The sequence below is a fragment of the Moschus berezovskii genome, chromosome 8 (assembly GCF_049115385.1).
Source record: "Moschus berezovskii isolate FMDL1 chromosome 8, NW_MosBer_1.0, whole genome shotgun sequence".
In the NCBI taxonomy this organism is placed as follows: Eukaryota; Metazoa; Chordata; class Mammalia; order Artiodactyla; family Moschidae; genus Moschus; species Moschus berezovskii.
The window spans coordinates 50,668,198-50,693,772 of record NC_142467.1 but is presented as its reverse complement, the minus strand read 5'-3'; the positions used below and the strand labels follow the sequence as shown (position 1 = coordinate 50,693,772).

Below are 25,575 nucleotides of genomic sequence, written 5' to 3'. Positions count from 1 at the left end.
AGTAGTCTATTAAAAAATTGGGGAGATTTTGATTTCATAGTGAGTCAGCAAGGCATTTGTTTTTTAAAAAATCTCATTTCCTTACAGAAACAGTTTATAGTTTTTAATGAATTTGTAAACAAAAAAGCTCCCATTTCAAAATAAAAACAAAATCCCAGATCATATAGATGTTTACAGTGATTACATTTATCTAAGCAACATACATACATGTTCAGTTGTAAGATGTTAACTAAATTTCTGTGACAAATATGCGATTTTTTTTTTAATACCAAGAACATTATAGAGTTAATGCAGAGTCCTAAGGATAATCTAGTAGTCACTAAGTTTTTCTTAAAGTCTTCACTTTAGATGCTGTTATTTCTAGCACAGGTAAGCAGGCAGAGTCTTTCATATGCTCAAACACTGGAATCTTTGGTTGCTACCATATCAGCTGGCTTGCAAACCAGAAGCCAACCATTTTAAGAATGTTTTAAGTGAACAACTTGCAAACCCCAGGGATGGATAAACCCTAAGAATGCACAATTGTGAGCATTTACAACCATCACAACTGTGGCTGAAGACTGTTCATGCCGTTCTTCTGAAATGAGATCTCAAAGCAGTATAGTTCAAAATAAAAGATTTTAACAAAAAATTGGCATATGCACAATTTCTCCACCAATTTGTGTGTGTCAACCATTTAGTGAACTTTTCCACTTGAAAAAATGCAATAGAAAACTGACACCATGTTTCACTATCTCAGTTAATATTCACAATTACAGCGGCTACAACTCAGGACACAGCATCCATCACCAATGCTGCCCAGAGCCAGTTTATACTGAAATTAAGTTCTTTACACCAAGTAAATGGTTGTCCACAACCACTGGCTAGTGTACATATGAACTAAAATTTCTAGATTTGGGGAGAAACAAATGCTGCTCCGATCATCTGCTCTGCTTCTTCTGTTCCTTGATTCATGCTTAGAAACCTATTAAAAAAAAAAAAAATCAAAACAGAAAAACAGGTTAAAATCCAAGTTATGTAAATTTTCTTAACCATACCCAAAGTAGGGAAATAATTACTTTAGAATGATACTCATGCTATTTTCATCTATTTGAAAATCACCAGGTCAGGCCAACTGTTTAAGAAAACAGCAAACTTCTGTTCTGGATGCCTCTAGGCAGGAGTGGTATATAGTGAATTAAAGCCTTCCAGTCCAGCATATAATTCTCAAGATGGAAAATTAGTGTTAATTCCAATAAGCCTATTCACTTTACTTCTGTATTTCTAGTACCTAGAATACATTATATGTATTTGTCAAGTAAAAAAAAAAAGATTGCTTTATCAACTAGATAATATAGTTTTAATCACACTATGAGCAAGAACTTTTCTGTACATTATTTCTTTTATGAATGAGGGACAATAGGCTTTAATAACAAATGTATTAAAAGCAGAATTATCTGAGTTATTTCACTGAACACAAATCTGGTAATAAGTATATGGTTTTTACACAGGAACCACAGACCTTTAAAAATCATCAGTTATATTAAAAACACTAGTTTTTACCACTGATTTGATGTGTAATAAGTGAGGCCTTCTGGCTTTACTTCAAGCCTCCCCACTCTGTAAATATACCCCTCCTCTTTCACAAATTAGACCTCAGGGCTACTACAGAAAGCAGGCTTGAATAGGAGGAGGCTTCAGGTATATAATTGCCATGTTCTAGCCCAGCTGAAGACAATCAGAGGAAATATGTCTATCTTTAATGCCTGTAAGCTTTATCTGTAGCTAAAAGGAATATACTGTCTCTCAACATCAGGAATATCCCATCAGCACCTTCTCTCACCTAGAAGCATCAATGCCTTCTTGGTCCAATCCCTCCTCTTAAAACCAATACATATATACATACATATATATATATATATATAATTCGAGCTTACTCCATTGACTCACTTCCTCAGCACAAATTATGTTTTGCCAATCACAAGCTGTTTTTTTTTTTTGGTACTTCCAACATCATTTTTAGGACCATCTCCGACAGGTTTTGTGTGATAAATGAAGTAGTTCTGTAATTTACTTTCCCTGCATGTATGTCTTTTTCATTTAAGGGCAGAAAGTCATCTTTATTCACCTAAAAACTAGATTGTGACAAGCTCCGAAGACAAAGATGTGAGTACTTCTCTGTCTCTGCATAATGCCTAAGAACAGAGTAGGTGTGAAATAGGCCTTTGCTACCCATCCTAGCACTAAGTTCACAAAGCAAATGCTAAAAATGAAAGACAAAACTTTCTGAAAATGTAGTTTATCACAACAAATACCACCTTGCTGATGCATATTAAGCAGGAATAGCAGTATAACTACAAAATGACTGTCGGATCAAACCTGAATTTTTAAAAATTCTGACCATAAGTTTTAACTTAGTTTCAATGTTAAAATACAGAATATTCTGAAGCAAATTGAAACTATGGGTTAGCTAAATAGCAATAAGCCTTATCCTGATGAGTATCTGGTTTCAAGTCTTGCAATTATTGAAAAATACAATAAAATGTTTTCACAACCACTAAGATTGTTAGGTCTTCATTTATCATAGCTTCTTACAAGATTATGTTACAGTGCGTAATTTAATTACCAGTGTCCCCCTAATTTTTCAAAAGTTCATTGTATGCCACTTCATATAGGAAAGACCTACATTAGTACCTATTTTAACTAACCAGAAGAAATTAAAAGATTTTTTGCTTTTACCAAAAAAAAAAAAAAAAAAAAAGGCAAAATCAAAAATAGTGTTCAGAGTTTCACAGCGGATCTAGAGGCAGTATGCACTTTGAGTAGTAAGAATGGCACCCACTGGGAACTGCTCTCAGCCCTTAAGTTGCCACAGCTCTGAACTGTGTCTGCTAGCATCTAAGCATCACCTCAAAGTTATCAGCAACATGTATCCTAAGGTAACTGCTTTTTCGCTTTATGCCACTGTAGCTTTGGAAAAGTTTCAAGAACACCCTACATTAAGGTAGAGAGCAAACCTGTACTATGCTGAATATCCAAACAGCATTAAAATAAAAACATTAACAAAAATATTAGAAAACATAAGTTACATCATCAGTCAAAATATTAGAAAACTCTTTTGTCTTTAATTAAGGATAAGAATTATATCTGTTCATCTTTTTAATCTTATATTTGAAGAACTGCTGGGTTAATTAATGATTACAATTGTTTAGGGACTGGTTAAAGGCTGGCCTAATAATATTCCTGGTACGAGAGAGGAGTCAAATCCAGATTCAGCTCTTCAGATGGGCCAATGGTAGGATGTTCCACCCAGAGATCAATGTTTCTCCGGTGAATTGTCCTAAAATGTTACAGATGTTTGTTTCAGCAGGTATTCAATATTAAATCTTCAAGTATTCTTTTCCCCAGTGTGCATGAGTCCTTGGTTTGTCTTGTAGTTCAGGTGGTGTCTCCTGGCTTCTAAAGGTCCAAAACCCATCTTCATTACAACAGTTAAAATAAGTTTTAACTGTTCCTAAAAAAAAAAAAAAACAGAGGAAGAGGGAAAAGTTAAAACAAGGCTGGAGGACTAATGTGACAAATTCAGGAGTTAATAGCTACATTTAAGATTTAACAAATCTGCAAACAGAGAAAAAATGCTCATTTGTATACAATTAACCAGGAGATTCTATCCCTCAGTCTGATATCTGAAAAGTATATATTTGATCCTATTGTTAATTAACGTCATATGAACTTGACTTTGTTTTTCAACAGAACCACAAACTAGTTTAAAGAGAGATTTATCTAACAGTAAGGCTAGGAAGTTTGTGATAAGCTTTTAAAATTTAGAATTCCTCAATAAGACATTACTTTTAAAAATTGACCAAAAAATTGACTACAGTATTTATATTCACTATGAATGCCATTTATATTAACAACCTTTTTCCCTTTTCCTATAACACGGTTGTGTAGTTTTTTTGTTTGTGCACAATCAGAATCAAGTTTGGAGAATTCTGAATCAGACTGACAGTATAAAAGTTAAAGAAAAACAAAACATCAAAGAAAGAAGAGCTACAATAATTCTTCCTTTTCCACAGAAACTAAAAAATGTATTCAGTTGGGAAAGAAAAGGGAAACATTTTTATCACTACAAACAAAATAGATGACAACTCAGTATAGCAGGTACACATCATCTTTACACTGTATTTAAAACGACTGATGATCTGATTTCTTGTCTTTTCTTTTATTATATTAATTCTGCTACAGATTTTGAAGGATGTGAATTTTAAAATACCTGTTACAACTGATTCCTTCCCCAACTGGTAGATGGTCTGCATTATACACCACCAAGTCGGCAGCACTGTGCTTTTCTAGGTCTTCTGACTGTTGTTCTAGGTCTTCTGTTGTTTCCAATCTGACAAGTTGAAAAGTTTGATACGTCCAGCAAGCCTTAGAGATGTGGGCTTTAGATCACGTCAAATCAACTCTTAAGCAATCATCTTCATTTCCTGTTGGGTTATTTGGTTCTCTTTTCTCCAGCTTTATTGTCCGCGGTGAAAAAACACCTGATAAAAATTTCAGCAGCAGCTGAAAAAGATGCAGCTCCCTGCCAACTCCTTTGGATTGAGAGTATTCAGAGCAAAGCAGTCTCTCCATTTATTTCAAGGTCTTCCCCTGTGATCTGGTTTACGTTGCTGAATGACCAGCCACGTTCCTAGCAGCAATTGGTGAAGCCAGAAAAAGTTAAACTGGACATAAATGGTAAGTGAAGCCCAGTAAATACTGGAAGGTAATTCAAGGAAGATCATGGACATGTAGCACAATGTGATAGAAAAAGTATTTCTAATCTATCAAATGCCAACAATTTGACATCCACTTACATTATGATTCAATTATGCTTAGTAGCCAGTGGAATAGTAAACAGATGGGTTAAGATGATGAGAGGATTAGAATTCTGAGAGGATCCACCTTTGGCTTCACTACCTTCTGCAATTTTCCCCATCTCTGCCCTATGCTAAAGAAACAGTGAACTTAAGTGAATTCTGAATGTCCTAAAAATATTTCTCTTTCCTTTACTATGTCTTAAATGTCCTGAAAAGTACCTTCCCTATAATCAATACAGTTGAAGAAAAGGGAGTGGAAATGCATTTGGAAGTGTACCAGATGTAAATCTTTTCTTTTCCTCTTTAATGTGTATAAAAACAGTAATTGTAGTCTTGTGGCACCTGAGCACTTAAAAACAGTAGTGGTCACAGTCAGCTTTACAGGAGAAGCCTTGTTTTTTAGTCTTTTGATGGCCTTTGAAATGGAGTATTTCAAAAGATCTTTTCTTTACAAAAGTAAATCAAAGTCTATTATACATTGGAAGTCCATCTTAGCTAAGTCAGACTTTGACGTCTTTGAACATTCTTAGTCAACTGCTAAAATAACTTATAGCTTTTGATCGAAGAAATACTAGACGTGGATTTTTCCAATATTATTATATAAAACATATTAGTAAAAGCTACTATTTGGGGGATTCCCATGCCCCACCTCCGGAATGCATGTGCTTGCAATACAGAGATCTACCTAAAAACTTACAGTAGGGAATCCTAAGAGAAGAGATGCCTTCAAACACCTTTATTACTTAGAAACTCCAGGCTTCACAGATTTCTTACTGGATGATCCAGATAATGGAGTTGTGGGTAGAGGTTAGTTAGGGGGAATAGATTCTCCATTTCATGCCACCTTCAAACGTGCTATGCTCTCATGGCTTTATATATGGATGGGTTTGTGTAAGATTTGGTTAGGGCACTAAGTTTTATATCCCAAATAAAACCAAGTTAAAGAATTTTGTTCTTAGTAGTCTGGTGATATGTGGTATGTTTTATGAAACATCCATGTTTGTGTGATATTTGTATAACCCCAGTGTCTAATAATGCTATGAAATTTTTACAAGATTTTAAGTTGCTTTTATGAAAAATGGCTACAATACAAAATAAGGATTAAACTTCAGTTTAATTACAATTCTTTTCCAAGGAAACATACTAACTCAGCGGATCCAACTTCTCATCTTTTAAACCTGGATAAGGCAGGACAAAAATTCTGCTTGTTTATTGAATAAGAGACACAGTAAACTAACAATGAAACTAGCTCAAAATAAGGTTATTCTTTCTGAAGGCTGCTGAATGCCTGAAGTAAGATACTCTAGGTCAGATAAGATTTCAATCTAATTTTAGTTCTAGAAACTGCAACTTGTGATGATCCTATTATCCCAGCTAGCTTTAGGCCAAAATTTGTTTCATTTTGTAAAAAAAAGCAAATACACTGTAGGTGTCAGGTCCTCAGTTTAGAGTCTTTGTGGTCTTACCTAAATGGCAGAACCGCTTCTTAGCAATACTAGCTAGCTACCAACCTCATTAAGAACTTGTTGACACTATGATTAGAAAGGTACAATTAAATCCCAACTATGATGCAGAGCACCAAACGAGCATTAGTGTTTGCCATCTCTAAGAACTCCCACTACATTAAACTTTCAACTCTGGATCCTTCCCAAATACAGAAACATGGAAGTGAACTACCTCAACTTCATTCTAATAGATGAGCTGCTGGGATGAGGATGACATCAGTTAACTATACTACTTGAACCGTATCCTCAGATTAGAACCTGTTTTTGTATTACAAAATTTTTTAAATGCAACACTAATAACACGGACCAAAGAAGATCAAGATCAGACTAGAGCAGTCATTCAGAAATTACATAATTAGAAACAACAACAACAAAAAAACCCCAAACAAACCTTACCCACCCACTACAGTTTTAGGAAGTAGGCAGGTATCAGGAGTTAAGACCCAGAAAGGGGAAAAGAAAGACAGACAAAAAACACAGGAATTGAACTGTGTGGCAACAGTGATAAGAAATGGTACTGTGTCCTAACAGTTCTACTCCTTAGAGGTACTAAGATGCCAGAGAGAGAGAAGGGAAATAGACTAGCAGCCAAGTGGCATTTGCCCCAGTTTTCCTTTTTTTCCAATTTGCAAGGAGTTAACTGCAGAATTCAGTTCTACAGTAGACCCGCTTTAGATCTTGAATATTTGTACAATTTAAAAAACTGAAGCCCTAAGGGAAAAAATCATTTTAAGAACACATGTTGGTAAATAGCAACTAAAAAAAGAGAGAGAGATTTAATTTTTGTGATGAGAAAGGATGTGTCGAGCTTTTCAGTTATTTGAGCATTTAAGAGAGTAAATGAGGTGCTCTGCAACTGAGAAGACAGACACTCCGGGGGCAATGCCAGACTCTCCCCTTGAAATTAGATCATGTTCTCAATGTTCCATTTTAAATGCTAAAGCATTAACATGCAGAAAATTCTTAACACTGTTAGTTGAAAAGTCAAAATACCATGGCTAACCAGATTCATTATTAAAAATCAACAAGTGTTAGGTCTAGGATTTTGGATTGATTGATTATACCATATTCCCAACACCGAATGTTTATTTTGGAAAGGGTTAATGAATGAGTAAAAAAGATGCAATTGTTAAAAAATGACCCAAAATCCCAAGAGAAATGATATAATATACACACATATATGTATATACAAATACATATACATATATATATGAACAAGGACATTTGGGTTTAAAGTTAGTAGTCAAATTTTCCAAGGACGTCTTTTTTTAACAACAAAGAGCCAAATTTTTAAGTATTTTAAAACCACCTCCTTGATCTAACACTGTTAGAAATGGATGAATTACCCAATTTTGTGTTTAATTTTTTTTCCCTGTAACGTCACTTGGTTCTTGGCTACTAACCTTTCATGTTACTCTTGGTTTTGTCAGTTTGCTTGCCTGTGGGGGTTTGGGCCTGCTGACCCTGCCCACTTGAAGAGGCTGCCTGCTGTGCTGCTTTCTGCTTTAACATTGTCCAATCAAATGTGTAGTCATATTGGTGATTCAGGGTCCTAGAAAATATAAAATTATATGTTAATCCATTAACAACAAGGACCAATTTAAATGCTCTACTGAACTTTCAAAACAGTGAGAGCATTCTTTTTTCTCTTCGTAGCTCCTTTTCCTTCCCTGATCCAGCAACTGAACTCCTGGGCATACACACCGAGGAAACCAGAATTGAAAGAGACACATGTACTCCAATGTTCATTGCAGCACTGTTTATAATAGCCAGGACATGGAAGCAACCTAGATGTCCATCTGCAGACGAATGGATAAGAAAGCTTTGGTATATATACACAATGGAGTATTACTCAGCCATTAAAAAGAATGCATTTGAACCAGTTCTAATGAGGTGGATGAAACTAGAGCCTATTATACAGAGTGAAGCCAGAAAGAAAAACACCAATACAATATACTAACACATATATATGGAATTTAGAAAGATGCAAATGATAACCCTGTATACGAGACAGCAAAAGAGACACAGACGTATAGAACAGTCTTTGGGACTCTGTGGGAGAGGGTGAGGGTGGGATGGTTTGGGAGAATGGCATTGAAACATGTATATTATCATATGTGAAACGAATCGCCAGTTCAGGGTCAATGCATGTTACAGGATGCTCGGGGCTGGTATGTGGGGATGACCCAGAGGGAGGATAGGGAAGGAGGGAGGTGGGAGGGGGGTTCGGGAGGGGGAACTCATGTACACCCGGGGTGGATTCATGTCAATGTATGACAAAACCAACCAATATAATATTGTAAAATAATTAGCCTCCAACAAAAACAAAAATTAAAAAAAAAAATAATAAAAAAGATTTCTTTCCCTATAGTTGACTTCCTTTTTGATTAATTCCACTTTTTACGCATTATGATAGGAGGGAAATGTCACCACTTTGGTCTGCTGTATTCAGGCATAATTAAATCCTCTCCCTTTTCAAAAAGAAGCTGCCTTTAAACTTTTTTGAAAGGAGCAGGGGAGTGGGAATGAAGGGCAGCATGAGGGAATTCCCCAATGGTCCAGTGGTTAGGGTTCCATGCTTTCACTGCCAAGGGCGGTTCTATCCCTGGTTGGGCAACTAAGATCCCTATCCCTGGTTGGGCAACTAAGATCCCAGAAGCTGCTCTGTGCAGCCAAAAAAAAAAAGGAGGGCAGCATGAACAACAAAAATACCGAGTCAAGCTATCAGTTATCTGGGGGAATATTCATAATAGACAGTACGCCCTGAAGACAAATCAGAGTAGACATGGAACTGTTGAAGTTTGAGAGAGAGATGTCTATGCTGATTTAGTCTATGCAAGACTTTTGTAGGATCAGAGGATTATCCCTAATTCTTTTCTTCCAACTAAGATTTTTGAGTCACAGGTACTTTATTTTTCTCTTTTGTTCAGGACCAATTATGGGTTGTTTACCTAGGGACCCAAGAGTTTGGGCCTAACTGTACAGTATCATAAACTTTGTCTGATATTTTAATTGTTATTCATTTTGGCATTAAACAGGATTCTCTACCAAGTTGGAGAGTCCCCAGTTCCAACAACAGTTACTTGTATCTAATACTTACATTCTACTATAAGCATGATTCAATGGTTTCTCCATCGGAAACTACAACACTTCAAGGACATTTAGAAATAGAAAAATGTCAAACTCACAGTTCCTTAACATTTCATTAATATTGGTTAGATCTGTTTGTATCTGCTACTTGTCAGAACAGGTATGTTGGGTAGTCTGAACTAATTTCCCTCACCGGAGTTTATAGTCTTAAAACTGACCTGAAAAGAATGCGGAATAGCTGCCTCAGGTACATGTAATCCGGGGCTTCCTCAAAGCGCAGCCCACGACAATAGTTTAAGTACATGGCAAATTCTGCAGGAAATCCCTACAAGTTCAAGAGTTAAAACATAAAATTAAAAACAATTATATGACTTGTTATCCACATGAATTTAACAGAATTTCATTATCCAGACCACCTTATTACAGTATCTTTTAGTATTGGTAAAGGACATGTATATCCTTTTCTTACAGTATCAGGTTCTTAAATAATTTAGATATCACACTTCTTAACCTATTAGTTTAATCAACGTCCAGTAACTGGATGGCAACAAAGAATAACTACAATAAGGCCTGTAATGTTCTTTGCCAGAATAGGACAATGAATGGGTAGTCTTTCTCCATTCTGAAATTACTGTTAAAAACAGTAGTATAGACCTATATTAACAGAGAAATAAAACCACCAAGAGTGCAATCAATCATACAGAGCAATCAAAATTATGATACAGATCAATCCAATGCTTCATCCTACAGATAAACTGGGTTAATATATTTTTTCCATAACTGTTATCATATTGCACATATACATATTCTCTTTTCCATCAAAAGAAATCCATTAAAACATTCTTCTATATTATTTTCAACCTCTCCATGAACTATTTTTTTTTATTCTTTTTTTTTTATTTCTGAAAAAGAATTTTATTAAAAAAGCACAAATGCAAAGAAATGAACAGAGGAAAATGTATGCGTCGAACCTTGACTGGTCACTTATGATAATATACATGCTACAATTCCATTCTCCCCAATCATTCCACCTTCACCCTCTCCCACAGAGTCCCAAAGACTGTTCTAAATGCCTATGTCTCTTTTGCAGTCTCTTATACAGGGTTCAGGTTACCATTTCCATGAACTATTTAGAAGTTCATGGCTGGGTATTATTTGACCTAGTGAATATATCCTAATTAACCTGTTCCCTATAACTGGACATTTGGAGGATTTCAGTTTTTCTCTATTATACTAATAAGTACATCTATGGATATAATCTTTTTTCATGTTCGGTTTCTCAGCAAAGATTCTCAAAGATGTATATAAACATTTTTTAAAGCTATAGATATTAGTCACAAAAAGGATTTTGCCATTAGGAATGTAGAAATGCAAACTATTAAAACAAAAACTCCTAAGTCTCTTCCCCTTGAATAAATGTGAATGTGAAGGGCGATGAGTTACAGAGACAGGTCTCTTCCCACAACCTTATGGTTTTGAGAAATTTCTCATATATAGAAGGTAGGATAGAATGTGTATACCTATAACATTTATTTTTATTGATTATACTGATAGAAACAAATTTAATTTTTACAAAGTACTTCTATGTTATTTCATTTTTTGGTGGACAGTTAAAAATAAAACATACTGCACGTTTTAATTTTTAAAAAACTCATAACAGGGCTTTTCACTTTTTAATATACATCCACTGTCTGTATTAATAGTGCTCCATATTTATCATATGAACTTGCTTTTACAAAAGAAAACTACCAATGTTAAGTATTTATTACACGGTAAGTTCTTTGGGTGAACTATAACATAAGAGTATTTTACTCATTAGCCTAAAATTTATTTCATAATTTAAAACAAAGACTCTCAGAAAGGGTCTTATTTTCTCAACCCATCCCCTCCATTCCTGCAGATATGCAGAAAAGGTGAAAGCCAATTTGCAGGTCGGGAGACACATAAAGACATCACCATTTTATACCCTTCCACGAAGTACAATTTCAACTTAAGCTGATTTCTCCCTTCTACCAGACAAATATATAATTATATATTGTTTTCTAATTATTTCAGGTATGCAACTGTCATGAAGATGACCATGTGTTCTTCTTTCTATGGAACAGACATCATGACACAAGTATCTTTCTATTCTCAACTCACATGCTTCTCTCTATAATGTTTGAGATTTCAGAGAATGAGCCTGATTCAAACTACTGTCTATATACTACTGGACATTTCCTATTTTTAGATTGTTCTAATCTGCTTGCCTTTGTTTCCTTAACTTCTCAATATGCCAATTGTGGATGTTCTTTCTTCGCTGGCACCAGCTTAGGAATAAGGAGAATATTTCTTAACTGAACTTTCTCACAGATAGGTGAGGTTCTATTAAAAAGTTTGCCTGCTCTCTTACTTTTCCTCTAATTTAAAACAGATCATATCATTTTCTTGTATATTTGGGTTTATTAAAACATTTCTGAATTGTATAGCAATCTTCCTATGCAGGCAGAAATAAATGGTTTTTTTTTATTTTAATGGTTTCCTGGAATTAAATGGACTACTTAAAATCTTTTAAGTGTAATGGTACTATCCTATAAAGAAGATAATATTTATAGTCAAAAGACTTACGTATGAACTCTTATTTAATTTGATGTGTGACTTTAAGTAAATTATTTAATTGCCAGAGCCTCAATTTACTTATCTGCATTTGGAGCCTAAGGAAAATTGTTTGAGAAACACTTTTCATCTTGTCATAGAAGGGCCACAGTAGTAGGCATAAGACTGAAAATGAATAAAACTTACAGTTTTTAATACCTCATTTCACTTGCTTTGAAGTAAGGGATTAAAAGTACATTCAAAAAAAATAAATAAATAAAACGGATCATAGCATGTAAACCAGAAACAATTATTTAAAATGACTCATATGTTCAAGTCATTCTTAAAGATACCAAGAATCAACCAAAAGAAAAGTTAAAACAGTAAACAGCTACTCAATAGGAAGTTTAAGTTCTGAGGCTGGGAAATAAAATGTTCCTTTTTGGTTTTGGATCATTTATATTTTTAAACAAATCATCAGTGTACACTTACCTTACATAAAACTTCAACGGGTGTGGACATTTTCTTTTCACTAATTTTTTCATATTTTTGCTTCTTTGTTGCAGCCTGTGGAGAATAACAATCAAACCACACAGACATACTCAATATTATGAAAAGACTCTTTTAGTTTAACATGTTACATATAAAAGTAAACTTGAGATTCAAGAGGAATAATAACCTAGGGAAAAAAGGAATGAGAGCATAATACATTTAAAAATTTCCCCCTAAGCTGTTAACTTTTCATATAACTTTCTGCTTCAAGAATGTTTTTAGCTAATAGGAAAGAGTGAGTCTAACAGGAACATCAAAATGTATATGATTTAAGTAAAAACAGGTGGAGTCAAATTTTAAATTAGATTTCTTAACCCATATTCAGTAAGGGCAAAGGTATGAGCAGATCAATACCAAACAAATGTGCCCATCATTTAGTTAACATTAACAACTGTTGTTACTTTTCCAGTGTAAAAATATTCACACTGGATAAAGCTACCCACACAACACTGAGCAATGTGTAAAGCTTACAGATGCTCAATAAATATACAGACTATTTACCTTGAAAGAACCAATAAAGTACCTAAATAGTCATTAAATTCTTGAACACAGTAATTTATCATTAATTTACAAATACAAAAGTAATGGCAAAACTCCTAATTAATGGAAACAAGTAAAATGTGAGGACAATTAAATAATAGAGAATTACTGGATAAACTAGTTCTACTGTTCATAAAAGTAGACATTTTCAACATAATGGCAACACACTAAAACAAAAAGCAGGCAATTTGAATCTGGTTTACCTTTAGTCCTTGCCATGGCAGGCTGGTTCTATTAAAATACATCAAAACATATCCTAATGATTCCATGTCATCTCGGCGACTAGAAAAGAAAATGTAAATTTATAAGCTGAAGTTATTATGAAGAACATGTGAAAGAAAGCCAGGTATACAAGAAGAAATATTCCCAAGCAAGGAGAAAGAGTAATTTGGTATCATGAGCAAGTTAAAGTAATCTTCAAAAGTTCCTAATGGGTTACTTCTAAACAAAATTTTCTCATAGAATCCAAAATTATAAAATCTAACATGATTCTGCAACTTACCTTTTACAGAGAAAAAAGAATTTAGCTAAATAACTCTTCTCATGAAGTTCCCTAACCTGGAAGTGTATATATAATTTGTCATTTCTATGCTTATTTTAAGGGACAAAAAGAAAAATGATTGACAAAAGATGAAAGTAGAAGAAAAACTAGAATTCAAGTCAAAAAATAGAAAGAGCACAGAAATTATGACCATGTTTAAACCAAATCCTTTATGTAGGGGTGGAAGAGGAGAACAGAGGGATGGTCCACCAATCAAATTTTGATTCATTAGGAATCACGTAATATTTTCTGTATAAAAATAACCAATACATTATTTCCCCAAACTCAGCTTGCATCACTAATATATAAAAAGCACAAGATCACCATTAAGGAAAAAAGTATTGTTTTTAGCTGCAAAAATAAAGTTGCCTTTACACTTCTAACTTTCATGGTGCAGTATTTCCTCCCCAAGAGACAAGTTTCAACAAAGAAAACAAAAAGGCCTCATTTAATTGGCTTCTCTGCACTGTCTAAAGAAGCCGGTTAAAGGATTAATAAGTGTCTTTCAAATCTTCAGCCAAGAGACATCTTTAGATATTTTAAGAAACTAATTAAAATATTTCAAAAACCCATCAATGGCTTTTGCTATGGATTAGATAAATGCATTCATTCCAAACTCACCTTTGTTCAATACCAAGATGTGCATTGATGCTAGCATACCGAGCAGTGCCAGTGAGATTTTTATCTTCTCTGTATGGTATGTGTTGCCTTGTCCTGTTGTCTCTGTACTTTTTGGCCAAACCAAAATCAATAAGGAATAACTTTAAAAGAAAATAAAGAGACATCAGATTCCCAATCTTATTCAGTCAAACTGCTTATTTATTAAATGGTATTTATTCTGTTCAACCATATCAAAATAAAGCATCGTAAGCAGAACAGATAATGAACAAACTTTAATAATGAACAAACTTTAATATTCCAATAAGCTTTTACTAGACCTCATCAATAAATCAGGTTTTAAAAAAATACAGTTACATCAAGCGGTTGATCCCTGTCAGCTGAACAATTTCACAGGCCCAGCTCATTATACATTCAGAAGCCTGTCTCTGGAACCTCCAACGTAGTGGAGAAATGTACGCGTGCTCGATAGCAGAGTTGCTGACAAGTGTGCTGTGTGCCATAATGAAGCCTGACATCCTGTTACTAGTGGTAAACAAGCATGGGGTTAAAAAAAAAAAAAAAAAGAACTAGACATAAGCCACCTGGAACTCTTCCATTCTACAAAGGCCACTCTTTAGTATGCCAACAGAATGCTCATTATCTGAAATAAGACAACTCTGAAAGTTTGATATTGACAAAACCAGGATTTTTATTTATAATAAATGAGTACTTTAAAACAAGCATACATTTCATTTTATTCCCAAATGACATTTACACATGCGATCAGCTTAAGCTTCTGGAAAATATAACAAGTTGATCTATTACTTAAGTCAAGGTGGCTTACAATTAGCTTAAATGAGCTAACTAAAAACCAAAGTATTAATAGTATTTCAAAACAAAATAACATTTAGTGCTGTTTCGTTTATATGATACACAGGGAATAAGATGCTCATTTATAATGTAGCTAATTTTTAGAAGTAATTCAGGTTTATTCTCCATGATTAAAACTTTTATAAGAAGTTTTGTTCAAAAACAGCAAAAGTATTTTTAGGGGAAAAAACCCAAAATATGTTCATATTTACCTACCTTCTAAAGCAAAATAATCTTAATTAAAAATTTTATTTAGCCTTTACCATAAAATCACTTATTTAAAGTTGTGCCTACAAAATTTACTAAGCAAAGCAGGTCTGTGTGCTCTTATGCTATGTGGCCCTACACTATTCTTTTCCAGTTATACCTCAATTTTGTCCTTTTTCTTCCTATTAGGCTGACACTGGGCCCCTTCTGCTACAGTTTACAGTGTGTGATGTACTGGAAAACATGATCACCTAGTCTGTTAGGGTCTGTCTCAAAAAATAAATAAAGCAAGTTATTGATTTAAGTGGAAAAGATACCACCAAGTGTTTCTTTTAGAAAGATGAAACATACTTATTGCAGGCAGGCACTATAATCTAGCCTCAGTTAGACACTGGGTAGGAAAGACTGAGATTTGTGCTTCTGTAACCATGTTAACATTGAAATACTTATTTTCATCTAGTCTGTTACAAAGAATAAAGATTAAATTATTAAATAAAGATTTAATAATGAAAGTTCTTTAGTATGATTAAATGATTGAACATCTGAGTTACTATAAAATAGGAACAGAGAAGTTAATGCTATAAATCGCTAAGAGAAATAAGAGACTTAAAAGTATGAGCTTTAAGCTTCTTTTGATATAAAAACTGGCTCAGTACTCAAATATTAAAATGAGCAATATATACTTCTGTTAAGCAAAACAAAATCCATGACTAAGTTCTACAGATTCACAGTGAAAAGAAAACAAAGGGAAAACAAACACAAAAGGACATCCACCTTCATAGCATTTAAAAACCATCTCTAAGAATTATGTGAATTATGAATAAAAAGTGATTAGGACAAACTTTCCTCTAAGGGCTATCTTCTGAGATTGTTTTCTTTAGTACTTCAAAACGGAGGAGAAAACAATATCTAACTCTGATAGGGTTAAGTCTGACAGTTACATTCATGTCTAGATTCAATAGCTTCATGTGCAACTCAATAACCACTTGCTTAACAACTAGAAGACTCTGAGAGTTCTTTCCTTCCACAACTCTAAAGGACAAAATCTAACTTATCAAGGAAATAAAAATGAAACACTATCTTCTTAAGTATCTCAAGTCTTAGTATCAAAGTAAAAAATTACAAAGCAAATGAATTTAAAATGTTCTCCTCCTACAAAAACTGAAAATAAGTCAGGGAAAGTAATGTCACTGATAAACAGGTATTCCATTTGAAGAGCAAAACAACTGAAAACTACTTAAAATTTTAAAAGTTTAAATCTCTTGATAGTTCATTATCTAATGGTACCTATTCATGCATGCTTCTTTAGTAGCTCTCCATGCATCGAATTTAAAACGAATAAAAACATACATAAATGGGAAATATTTACATGAAACCATGTGATACCAAGGTTACAACCAAAATAGCCGCAGATATGTAAAACCAAACAAGGAAAAGTCACTATTCAATGTCATAAAGTAATGTATTTTTACAGGTCTGCATATACAAAGGAGACATCTAAACTCTTTGGTGGTCAAACTGCCTTTTTGTGGATTTTTTAACTACATGTTCAAAAATTTGTGCCTGTTTTAAAGAAAGCAGCGTATTCTTCAAAGGCATATGGAAATGAGTTAATGTTGGGTATACCGGGATAACATTTAGCAGAGGTGTATTTTCTTCAGAAATACTATTGCCAATTTCAGGTTTTGGTATTTCAACCATTTTCCTCTTCACCAGCAGTCACATTTCCTTGCCCTTTCAAGAATTCACAGGATCACTTTCCCTTATAACCCAGAAAACCTATCACTATAAGTAATTATGTTGTAAGATATGAGTAAAATGTGTGAATGTATATGGATAAGAAAAAATAGGGCAGTAAAGTTGCCTTCCAATGTACCTAATTACCCACCATTCTCTCTGCCCAGTCAAGATCTAGTTACCACAGTTGGTTATTTGTCTGTGAATAAAAATAAAATCTAATTTCTAAAACCTTTTTAACAGCAGAAGAACATAGTTCCTGATATAAAGCTGGGCAGTTTGGAGAAGGATTAAATGACTGCCCAGATGATACATGTGGTTTAATAAAGAAACTACAAAGTATGCTCACACATCAATTTTTTTCCTGTTTTGATACTTATGTCAACATTTACTTCTCAGTGTATACTACTGATAAAGATTCATTCGTTCAGGAGCTTCAAAAATTAAGTACCTAGGTGGTGCTGATTTTTTAAAAATTTATTTTCCCTTGTTTATCTCAAAATTCATACAGTAAATAAAGCCAGCTTCCCAACAGTAAATGAAGAATAAGTGAAAAGTTTACTTACATTAAAAAAAAAAAAAAATTTAGAAAAGTTGAGTGTTTTATCTAGCCTGCCAAACATAAATCATTAGGTTATACATCTGTTGATCTATTTATGTGTTATTAATGGTAACTGTAAGTGCTTCAATTATGTTATCATTAGAATGCAGTGCATTCTAGTTCCAGAGCATATAATGCTCTTTAAGCATTTTATGCTACTTGGTTGAAGATGAGAGAATTCTCATACTGAAGCAATCGATTCTGAAAAAAACTAGATCTGAAATCTGATCTACACTTAACTCCTAAAGTTCATTAGGGAAGGGGAAGAGTTGAGGCAGAATATCATCATTCAGCAGTGATGCAACTCCAAATTATTTTTTAAAAAATTGAACAGTCTATCTCAAATCTACCATGAGCTAAACAATATCAATGTTAGACCAACATATCTTCTCTTGTGGATGTTAGAAATCTAAACATAATCCTGTTTTCATTTAGGTTTTCTCTAAGTTTTAAAGCTTTAAGCAAAAGCCATAAAGAAATATCTTAGTAATGTTATATGTTTGCCAAGTATGTCTGAATAATGCCAACGTAAGAGGTGCTTGAGCAAGATCTATATTCTCCAGAATTAAAACAAACAAAAATAATCAAACAATAAGAAAGAAAAGCACATGAATTTGGGATTGAGGTTGGAATAGGAGACAGTTTCAGACCTGGTTTAATCCTGAGAAAGATGGGTCCTGAGAAGTACTAACAGTCATGCTTCTTTTCCTCTTCCCCACTGGAGATTCTAAACACTAAACAGACAATAGAGGGTGGCAGTGCATCAAACAGTATTGCTTACATTGCAACAATGGCCGGCGCAGACAGGCAACACCGAGGCATTAGAGAAAGAACAGGGTAGCCAAATGCCATCCTTCTTCCACCAAGCACTGTAGCTTCTCAGTTTTCCAAATAAGAATCACATGCTTAAGAACATTTGAATTCTGGAAAGTACTCAGGTTTTTAATGCCACTATATTGTGTCACTGCCTGAAACAGGGATAGCAATGGTGACATTTGGCTGTTTAATTTTTTAATACAAAACAGGGAATTTGGATCTGCAATCTTTGGCACCACAATCTGCCCTTCCCCTAAAAAAAGATTGCACAGGGGGAAAAAAATCTTCAGTAAGGAAGAGGTAGAAGGCATTTAGTCACCTTAAAATTTATTTTCATTAAGCATGCAGGGCTGATTACTAGAAGAGTGGAGCAAATTCACTACGGTTGGAGTGACTACTCCTAAATATCAAATTCAGAACAATTTTCCAAATAAGAAATTTGATTTTAAAAATCAACCTCAAATGTCCCCCCACCCCCAACTCTACCCACAAATAGAAAATTACTACAACAAGCTGACCAAAAAATCCAGTCTCATACAACTGGCATATTTCAAATTACAATACAGAACACACTAAAAACCAACTACATAAACAAACACTAACCTAAAATGTTCAAGAACAACATTCAGAATCTTAGGTAAAACACTGCACTTCTAACCCTAGGGTCTCTCTGAATCTGTATAACAGCAACGCAATTTCACAATCTTCTTTTTAGTATCTCTAAAAGAGGACACAAGATTCTAAAAAGGTTTATGTATCACTGGGCAATCTGGATTTCCTGACACAACTAAGTGATTAATAAGCTATTTGTGGTGGGGTGGGGAAGCAAAGACATTATCTGGACTATCATTAAGTTTAAGACAAACCATGTACTGCAACATCAACATGCAGAACATGGGTTACATGAGGATAGAAGGGCTTTAGCAGGAAGAAAATGGGAAGAGGAGGCTGGGAAATGGTCAAAAGATTAGGGTCATTCTGACAAAATTGCCTGCCAAAATTAAGACTAGTACTATTTCAATTAAATTACCAGGTTTTAAAATAACAAGAACCTGGATGCTTCAAAGAGAGAAGCCACATAATATTTTTAAAAAGAAAAAAGATGCGATTTGGGAATGGCACGAAAGGTTACATGTAGACCTAAACACCTTCTATCATTTAAAGCTCAGCTTTCAAGAAAAATAAAATTAAACTCCTAAAACCTGGTCAGACCAACATTAATGTCTCACGCATTAACAAATAACACCACTTCTAATGGTAATGGCTCCAAGTTGGCATTCATACAGGCAAACAAAGGTAAACATTTATAACTAGACCTAAAAACATCAAACATTCCCTAATGACTAAATAAATAGGCATGTTCCCTCCAAAAACAAAACAAAACAAAAAACACAAAAAAAACCCAAGTTGTCCTGAAGTTGAGAATTTCTATCAGATCGTCAGATCATAACATGCTTAGTGCATTGCCAATGCTGCCTGTCTGCCCGAGCTCAACAATTGAAAATAAAAGCAATTAACTCAGTAAAACTAATTATTGCAGAAAATTTTCAACACAATTAGTTTCTAACTGCAATCATGCGTCACTGGCTAAAACCCAATCACCCCATAAGTTCAACCATTCTGTGGCCCCCAATGAACACTAATTTCATTGAATGAAAGTTCATTTCACTTGTCTACACTTTCCTTTGAACAGGAGAGAAGAGGGGTGGAGACCCCACTCAACTTGGCACCCAAATGAACTGTCAAACTACTTTTGAAACAGGTCCAAAAGTTATCCTTTTGAATACACAAATCCAAGGACTGAAGAATTCTCATTATCAACCTTGCTCAGTCAGCAAATGTTAACGCCATGGTGACAGATGGGTGGGACAATGGTTCCCACACTGGCACAAGCACATATTTTGCAAAAACCCACTTCAGAAAGAAAGGTTAAAATCTGATTTTTAGCATTCAGGAAGAAAAGTATATGGGTTTTTTTGTTTGTTTGCTATTCGAATGAATGAAAAATAGATACAATAATATAGATGATTACATTTCATTACAAAGCCCTTGGAATTTCACATTTACATATAAATAACTTTGGTTGGGTTAAGTTGGAGAGAATTTATTTCAAGTTACTAAATTAATGGATTAACTTTCTAGTACAATCTTTTAAAACAATTATCAATAGCAAATTCAACTTACTATGACTTTTTAAAAGACTTAAAAAGTTCACCAGAGTTCATCAAAGCAATTCTTGGAAGGTTTACTCTTTGTTCTTTCATGCAGAGAACATGTGACTAACCTTATTACAGTGACGCCCAATACCCATTAGGAAGTTATCTGGTTTAATGTCTCTGTGTATAAAATTCTTTGTATGCACATATTCGATTCTACTGATCATCTGGAAAAAAGAGGGGAGGAGAGAAAATCAAGTTAAGTAATTTGCACTAAGAAACAAAAGAAAGCAACATATTGTGTCTCAGTTATTTCAATATGCCAATCATTTTTCAAGATCACAAGTATACTTTATTAACTTTATTTAGAGTTCAAAAAGACAATGCTAGACAAAATTAAAAAGAAAAACCAGGCTCTGCATTTACCTCCAGACTAATGGATATACAAGCATAAACCAGCAGTTTCCTTTGAGCTTATTCTTTGAATATGAATGATTATAAACATGACAGTACCTAACCTGATAGAAATAATTTTATTTTAATTACCAAAGTAATAAATTTAGAATTTTTTCAGTTGTTGAAAATTATATAAAGTAAACGTCAATCCTGTGCCCCTTGAGGTACCTGTGTAAAAACAGCCTGGTATTACTCACATCTATTTTCATCCTCTTCTATATGTTCACACACAAACTTACATGTGCTTCATTCAGAGTACCTGGTGCTGACCAATTGACAGATATAGTTATACATTGATACTGCTTTAAACTAAAATAGAAGTAGTCTACTCACTTTATTTTTGTTCACTTGTTTTTAACTAATTATATCCCAAACATTTCTCAGAAGTTGGTACCATACAATGTAAGCATGTAACTTTTATACAAATGGGGACATACACATGCTGGGTTTCCTCTCTGGCATGCTTTTCAGACTCTCCCATGATTTTTCTCCATATTTGTAGGATCATATCCCAAAACTAACAAACATGGCATTATAGCAAGCTTTTCTTAATTTCCTGGAAATTCTGCAAAGTCGTGGTATGTTTAATGGAGATAAATATTTTATGGCATAGATGGAAGTACTTCCCAATTATCCCAACTCACAGTATTAATGCTCATTATTTCCAATATTCTTTCACCATAAACAATAACACTACTTATATACCCTTATCTACTAGCACTTCTATTTCTATGGGTTATAAATCCCTTATGATTGCAGGGAGACTTGCTGCTTTGAAGGCAAACTGATTGCCTTCAAAACAGACTATAACTCATTGTTTCAGCACTAGTGTTTTTTTCCCACTAGCAGTTATCTCAGTTTTTTCTAAATCTTGCCAATTTTCACAGGTACTGACTTCACTTGTAATCAGTTACAAAACCTGCTCACTTTTACTTACCTTTTGGATTTAGTACCACACTGTGAACTGTCAACTGTCAATCCATACTTATCCATTATTTTTTTGGCTTGTCCTTTTCTTGTCAGTTTTTAAGAATTCTTTGCATATAACAATCTTTTATCAGTCATTTGTTATGTAAACAGATTTAAATTTTGAAAAAATTTGTCATTTAACTCTGATATTTCTTCTCTAATAGTTTAAATTTCTAAGTTATCAATTATGTCTACCTTTTCCATAAAATACAAGTTGTATTTGAAAATGTTTTCCATGTCCAAAGGCTGCCAACATGATCTTTCTGCCCATATGTTTTTGCTCTTCTCAGTAGTGTACGTCAGGACTCTATTTTTACTTGCCTGCAATTTCTCTAGAGCTTTTATCACCAAGGATATACATTCTAACTCTTATTCCTCTACCTTGGCAAATGGTTTGTGAAGGCAAATTGTAATCTCTGGCTTAAACTATACACTCAAGGAAGAAGATGTATACAATGTTCAAATACCATCTTGAGGTACTGCAGTACCTAAATATATTTCATATATTAAAAAAGTAAAACAAAATATTTGTCTCACTTTTTGTACCAGTCAAGTACATAAAGTATTTGTTTTAGCCTTCACGTATTTGTTCTAGCCAAGTAATACTTATCATTAAACTATGAGTGTTAACTCACAGGGGGAAGGTCAGGCAAAAGATAAATTAACAGCACAAACTACAGACTACTCAAGTGTCACCTGTCATTTACAGAGCAAGATTCAGCTGGTTCTTTCCTAAACAAATGCCTTCCTACAACCCCCTTCCCTAAATTACATTATTTCTCTGATGTTACCAGAGTATCCAATATAGACTTTTATGACAGAACCCGTCCATTTTTCTCCACTAACTCTATGTTACAAGAGGGAAGAAACTAGTTCTTATTTTTTGTACACTCCAGTGCTAAGTACAGTTCAGTTCATTTCAGTCGCTCAGTCGTGTCCCATTCTTTGCAACCCCATGAACCGCAGCATGCCAGGCCTCCCCGTCCATCACCAACTCCTGGAGTCCACCAAAACCCATGTCCATCGAGTCGGTGATGCCATCCAACCATCTCATCCTCTGTTGTCCCCTTATCCTCCTGCCCTCAATCTTTCCCAGCATCAGGGTCTTTCCCAATGAATCAGCTCTTCGTATCAGGTGGCCAAAGTATTGGAGTTTCAGCTTCAACATGAGTCCTTCCAATGAACACCCAGGACTGATCTTTACAGTGGCAGACCCTGAATAAATGTTCACTGCATGTGTTACTGAGCCTAAAGAATACAAACTCTTTTATTAAGATTCGCTCACATGTCAGTTAAAGCATATTAAGAAGTCATGTTTTATGCAAGGTCCTTGATGTTTACCTGTTTTCTTTGACCATAATATCTGTTTCCTCAAGGTCTGTTCCTGACCCCATTCTCCCATTCTAAAATTCTTTAAAACTGGCTTTCTTATTACCTTTAGCTAAAAAAAAAAAAAAAAAAAACCTAGCTGTGGGCTTTAAAACAATTTCATCTAACCTGAATCAATGCATAAATCCAATTCATGACATAAAAATTTCCATGGTTTTGCTTAAATATTACAAATAGCTGAGAATCCTGTAAGAAGCATCTACTTGGTCAAAAACTGTTTTTCCTCAAAAATACACCTTTCATTAAGTGTTCAACACATAATACCATTCAATTTGCTTAATCAAAATTTCAACATATACATATTTATTTTTATTTGCACACACACAAACACTCCAAATCCTTTCTTCAAACAAAATCTTACAAAGAAACCTGTTATACTCAAAACTAAAACAAATATATGATGGGAGTAACTTGAAAACTCTTAAGTCTATAGGTGAGTAATAAACCAGTATAGTTCATTTTTGTCTTATACCATAGGAAAACATCTCCAAGACTTATTAGAGTAATACACTTGAATGACTATACTTTTTAACCCAAGGATTATACAGGATTATAATACTCTGGTTTCTGCACTGAGATTATAGTTAACTAGTACTAAATATTAGTATTTCTTAGCTTTTATTCTCATAAAGTTTCACATACCTGGTCAGCTAACATAAGTACAGTTTTCATTGTGAACCTTCTTGAACAGAAATTGAAGAGGTCTTCAAGGCTGGGTCCAAGAAGATCCATAACTAGCACGTTATAGTCTTTTTCCTGACCATACCACCTAACAGAGAGGGAAAGAGGAAGGCATTATAAAAAACTGATTATCACTTAACATCACCAAATTTTAAAAATGTAAGATAGTTTCCCTCTAGGTTTTTATTTAAGGTTGTTTTCCTCTATTTAGCTGATGACCCCACTTACTGACTACAACGCCCAACACAAAATAATGTATAAAGAGATTTTTTTCTGTCAAGCAACCCACTGTCCCATTAAGTTAGTACTTGTGTGGCAGCCTTAAAATGCTTCTTAAGCAGGGCAGCTGAATTATCTATCCATCCACCATTAATTCCTGTAACCTTGGGCAAGTTTCTAAACCTCACCTGGTCTTACTTTTTAATTGAAAAAATGAAAGAGATTTTTATCAGTCATTCCAAAATGTTTCAGACAGTAAATATCCGTTTTATTATAACTCCTGTTCCACTTCCTACCAAGTTCTATTTATAAGGAGTCACATTTTTGCTTAGTTCCAGATTTTTGGGCTCCAAAATCACTGCGGATGCTAACTGCAGCCATGAAATTAAAAGACGCTTACTCCTTGGAAGGAAAGTTATGACCAACCTAGATAGTATATTAAAAAGCAGAGACATTACTTTGCCAACAAAGGTCCGTCTAGTCAAGGCTATGTTTTTTCCAGTGGTCATGTATGGATGTGAGAGTTGGACTGTGAAGAAAGCTGGTCGCTGAAGAATTGATGCTTTTGAACTGTGGTACTGGAGAAGACTCTTGAGAGTCCCTTGGACTGCAAGGAGATCCAACCAGTCCAATCTAAAGGAGATCAATCCTGGGTGTTCATTGGAAGGACTGATGCTAAAGTTGAAACTGCAATACTTTGGCCACCTCATGCGACGAGTTGACTCACCAGAAAAAGACTGATGCTGGGAAGGATTGGGGGCGGGAGGAGAAGGGGACGACAGAGGATGAGATGACTGGATGGCATCACCAACTCGATGGACATGAGTTTGAGTGAACTCCGGGAGTTGGTGATGGACAGGGAGGCCTGGAGTGCTATGATTTATGGGGTCGCAAACAGTTGGACACGACTGAGCGACTGAAATGAACTGAACCACAAGGATAACATTCACTTTTTATTGGAAGGATCATGCTTTAATTACCCATTGCTATATTTCTGTGGATATACATTTATCCCCAATAACTCTAGGAGTATCAACTGCTGGTTTCAGAGACTCCAAGGACTAGGAATCACTGCAGTAAGTGACTGCAAGTTTCTGTTTGTCTCTGGGTTAGATAAGGGTCGTTTCTGAAAAAATATGCAATCATTTTTATTTTAAACTTAGCTAAATTATGAATTTTGCTTGAAGGAATTCCATGGCAGTCCATGGTTGGTTGGGACTCCTTGCTTCTA

General features: G+C 34.5%; 1 protein-coding gene across 6 annotated transcripts in view; it reads right to left on the bottom strand.

Moving 5' to 3' along the window:
- Positions 1 to 824: 824 nt before the first annotated feature.
- The window catches only part of CSNK1A1 (casein kinase 1 alpha 1), a 47,905-nt gene continuing 23,154 nt past the window's right edge, over positions 825 to 25,575 (bottom strand). The window contains exons 3-12 of one of the 6 annotated variants that reach the window (XR_008686565.2): positions 24,087 to 24,213; positions 20,759 to 20,857; positions 18,309 to 18,392; positions 14,265 to 14,404; positions 13,306 to 13,384; positions 12,503 to 12,577; positions 9,655 to 9,761; positions 7,750 to 7,898; positions 4,253 to 4,523; positions 985 to 3,493 (exon numbers count right to left, since the gene is read on the bottom strand). Coding sequence is in view for 4 of the 6 variants with exons in the window: in XM_088838567.1 (XP_088694693.1) it covers positions 4,620 to 4,672; positions 7,750 to 7,898; positions 9,655 to 9,761; positions 12,503 to 12,577; positions 13,306 to 13,384; positions 14,265 to 14,404; positions 18,309 to 18,392; positions 20,759 to 20,857; positions 24,087 to 24,213 (913 nt within the window). In the remaining 2 variants the exon portion in view is untranslated. Of the gene's footprint in view, positions 965 to 984; positions 3,494 to 4,252; positions 4,524 to 4,555; positions 4,673 to 7,744; positions 7,899 to 9,654; positions 9,762 to 12,502; positions 12,578 to 13,305; positions 13,385 to 14,264; positions 14,405 to 18,308; positions 18,393 to 20,758; positions 20,858 to 24,086; positions 24,214 to 25,575 lie in introns of those variants that run through there. The other 5 variants (XM_055431404.2, XM_055431403.2, XR_008686567.2 and 2 more) reach the window with 5 other exon arrangements.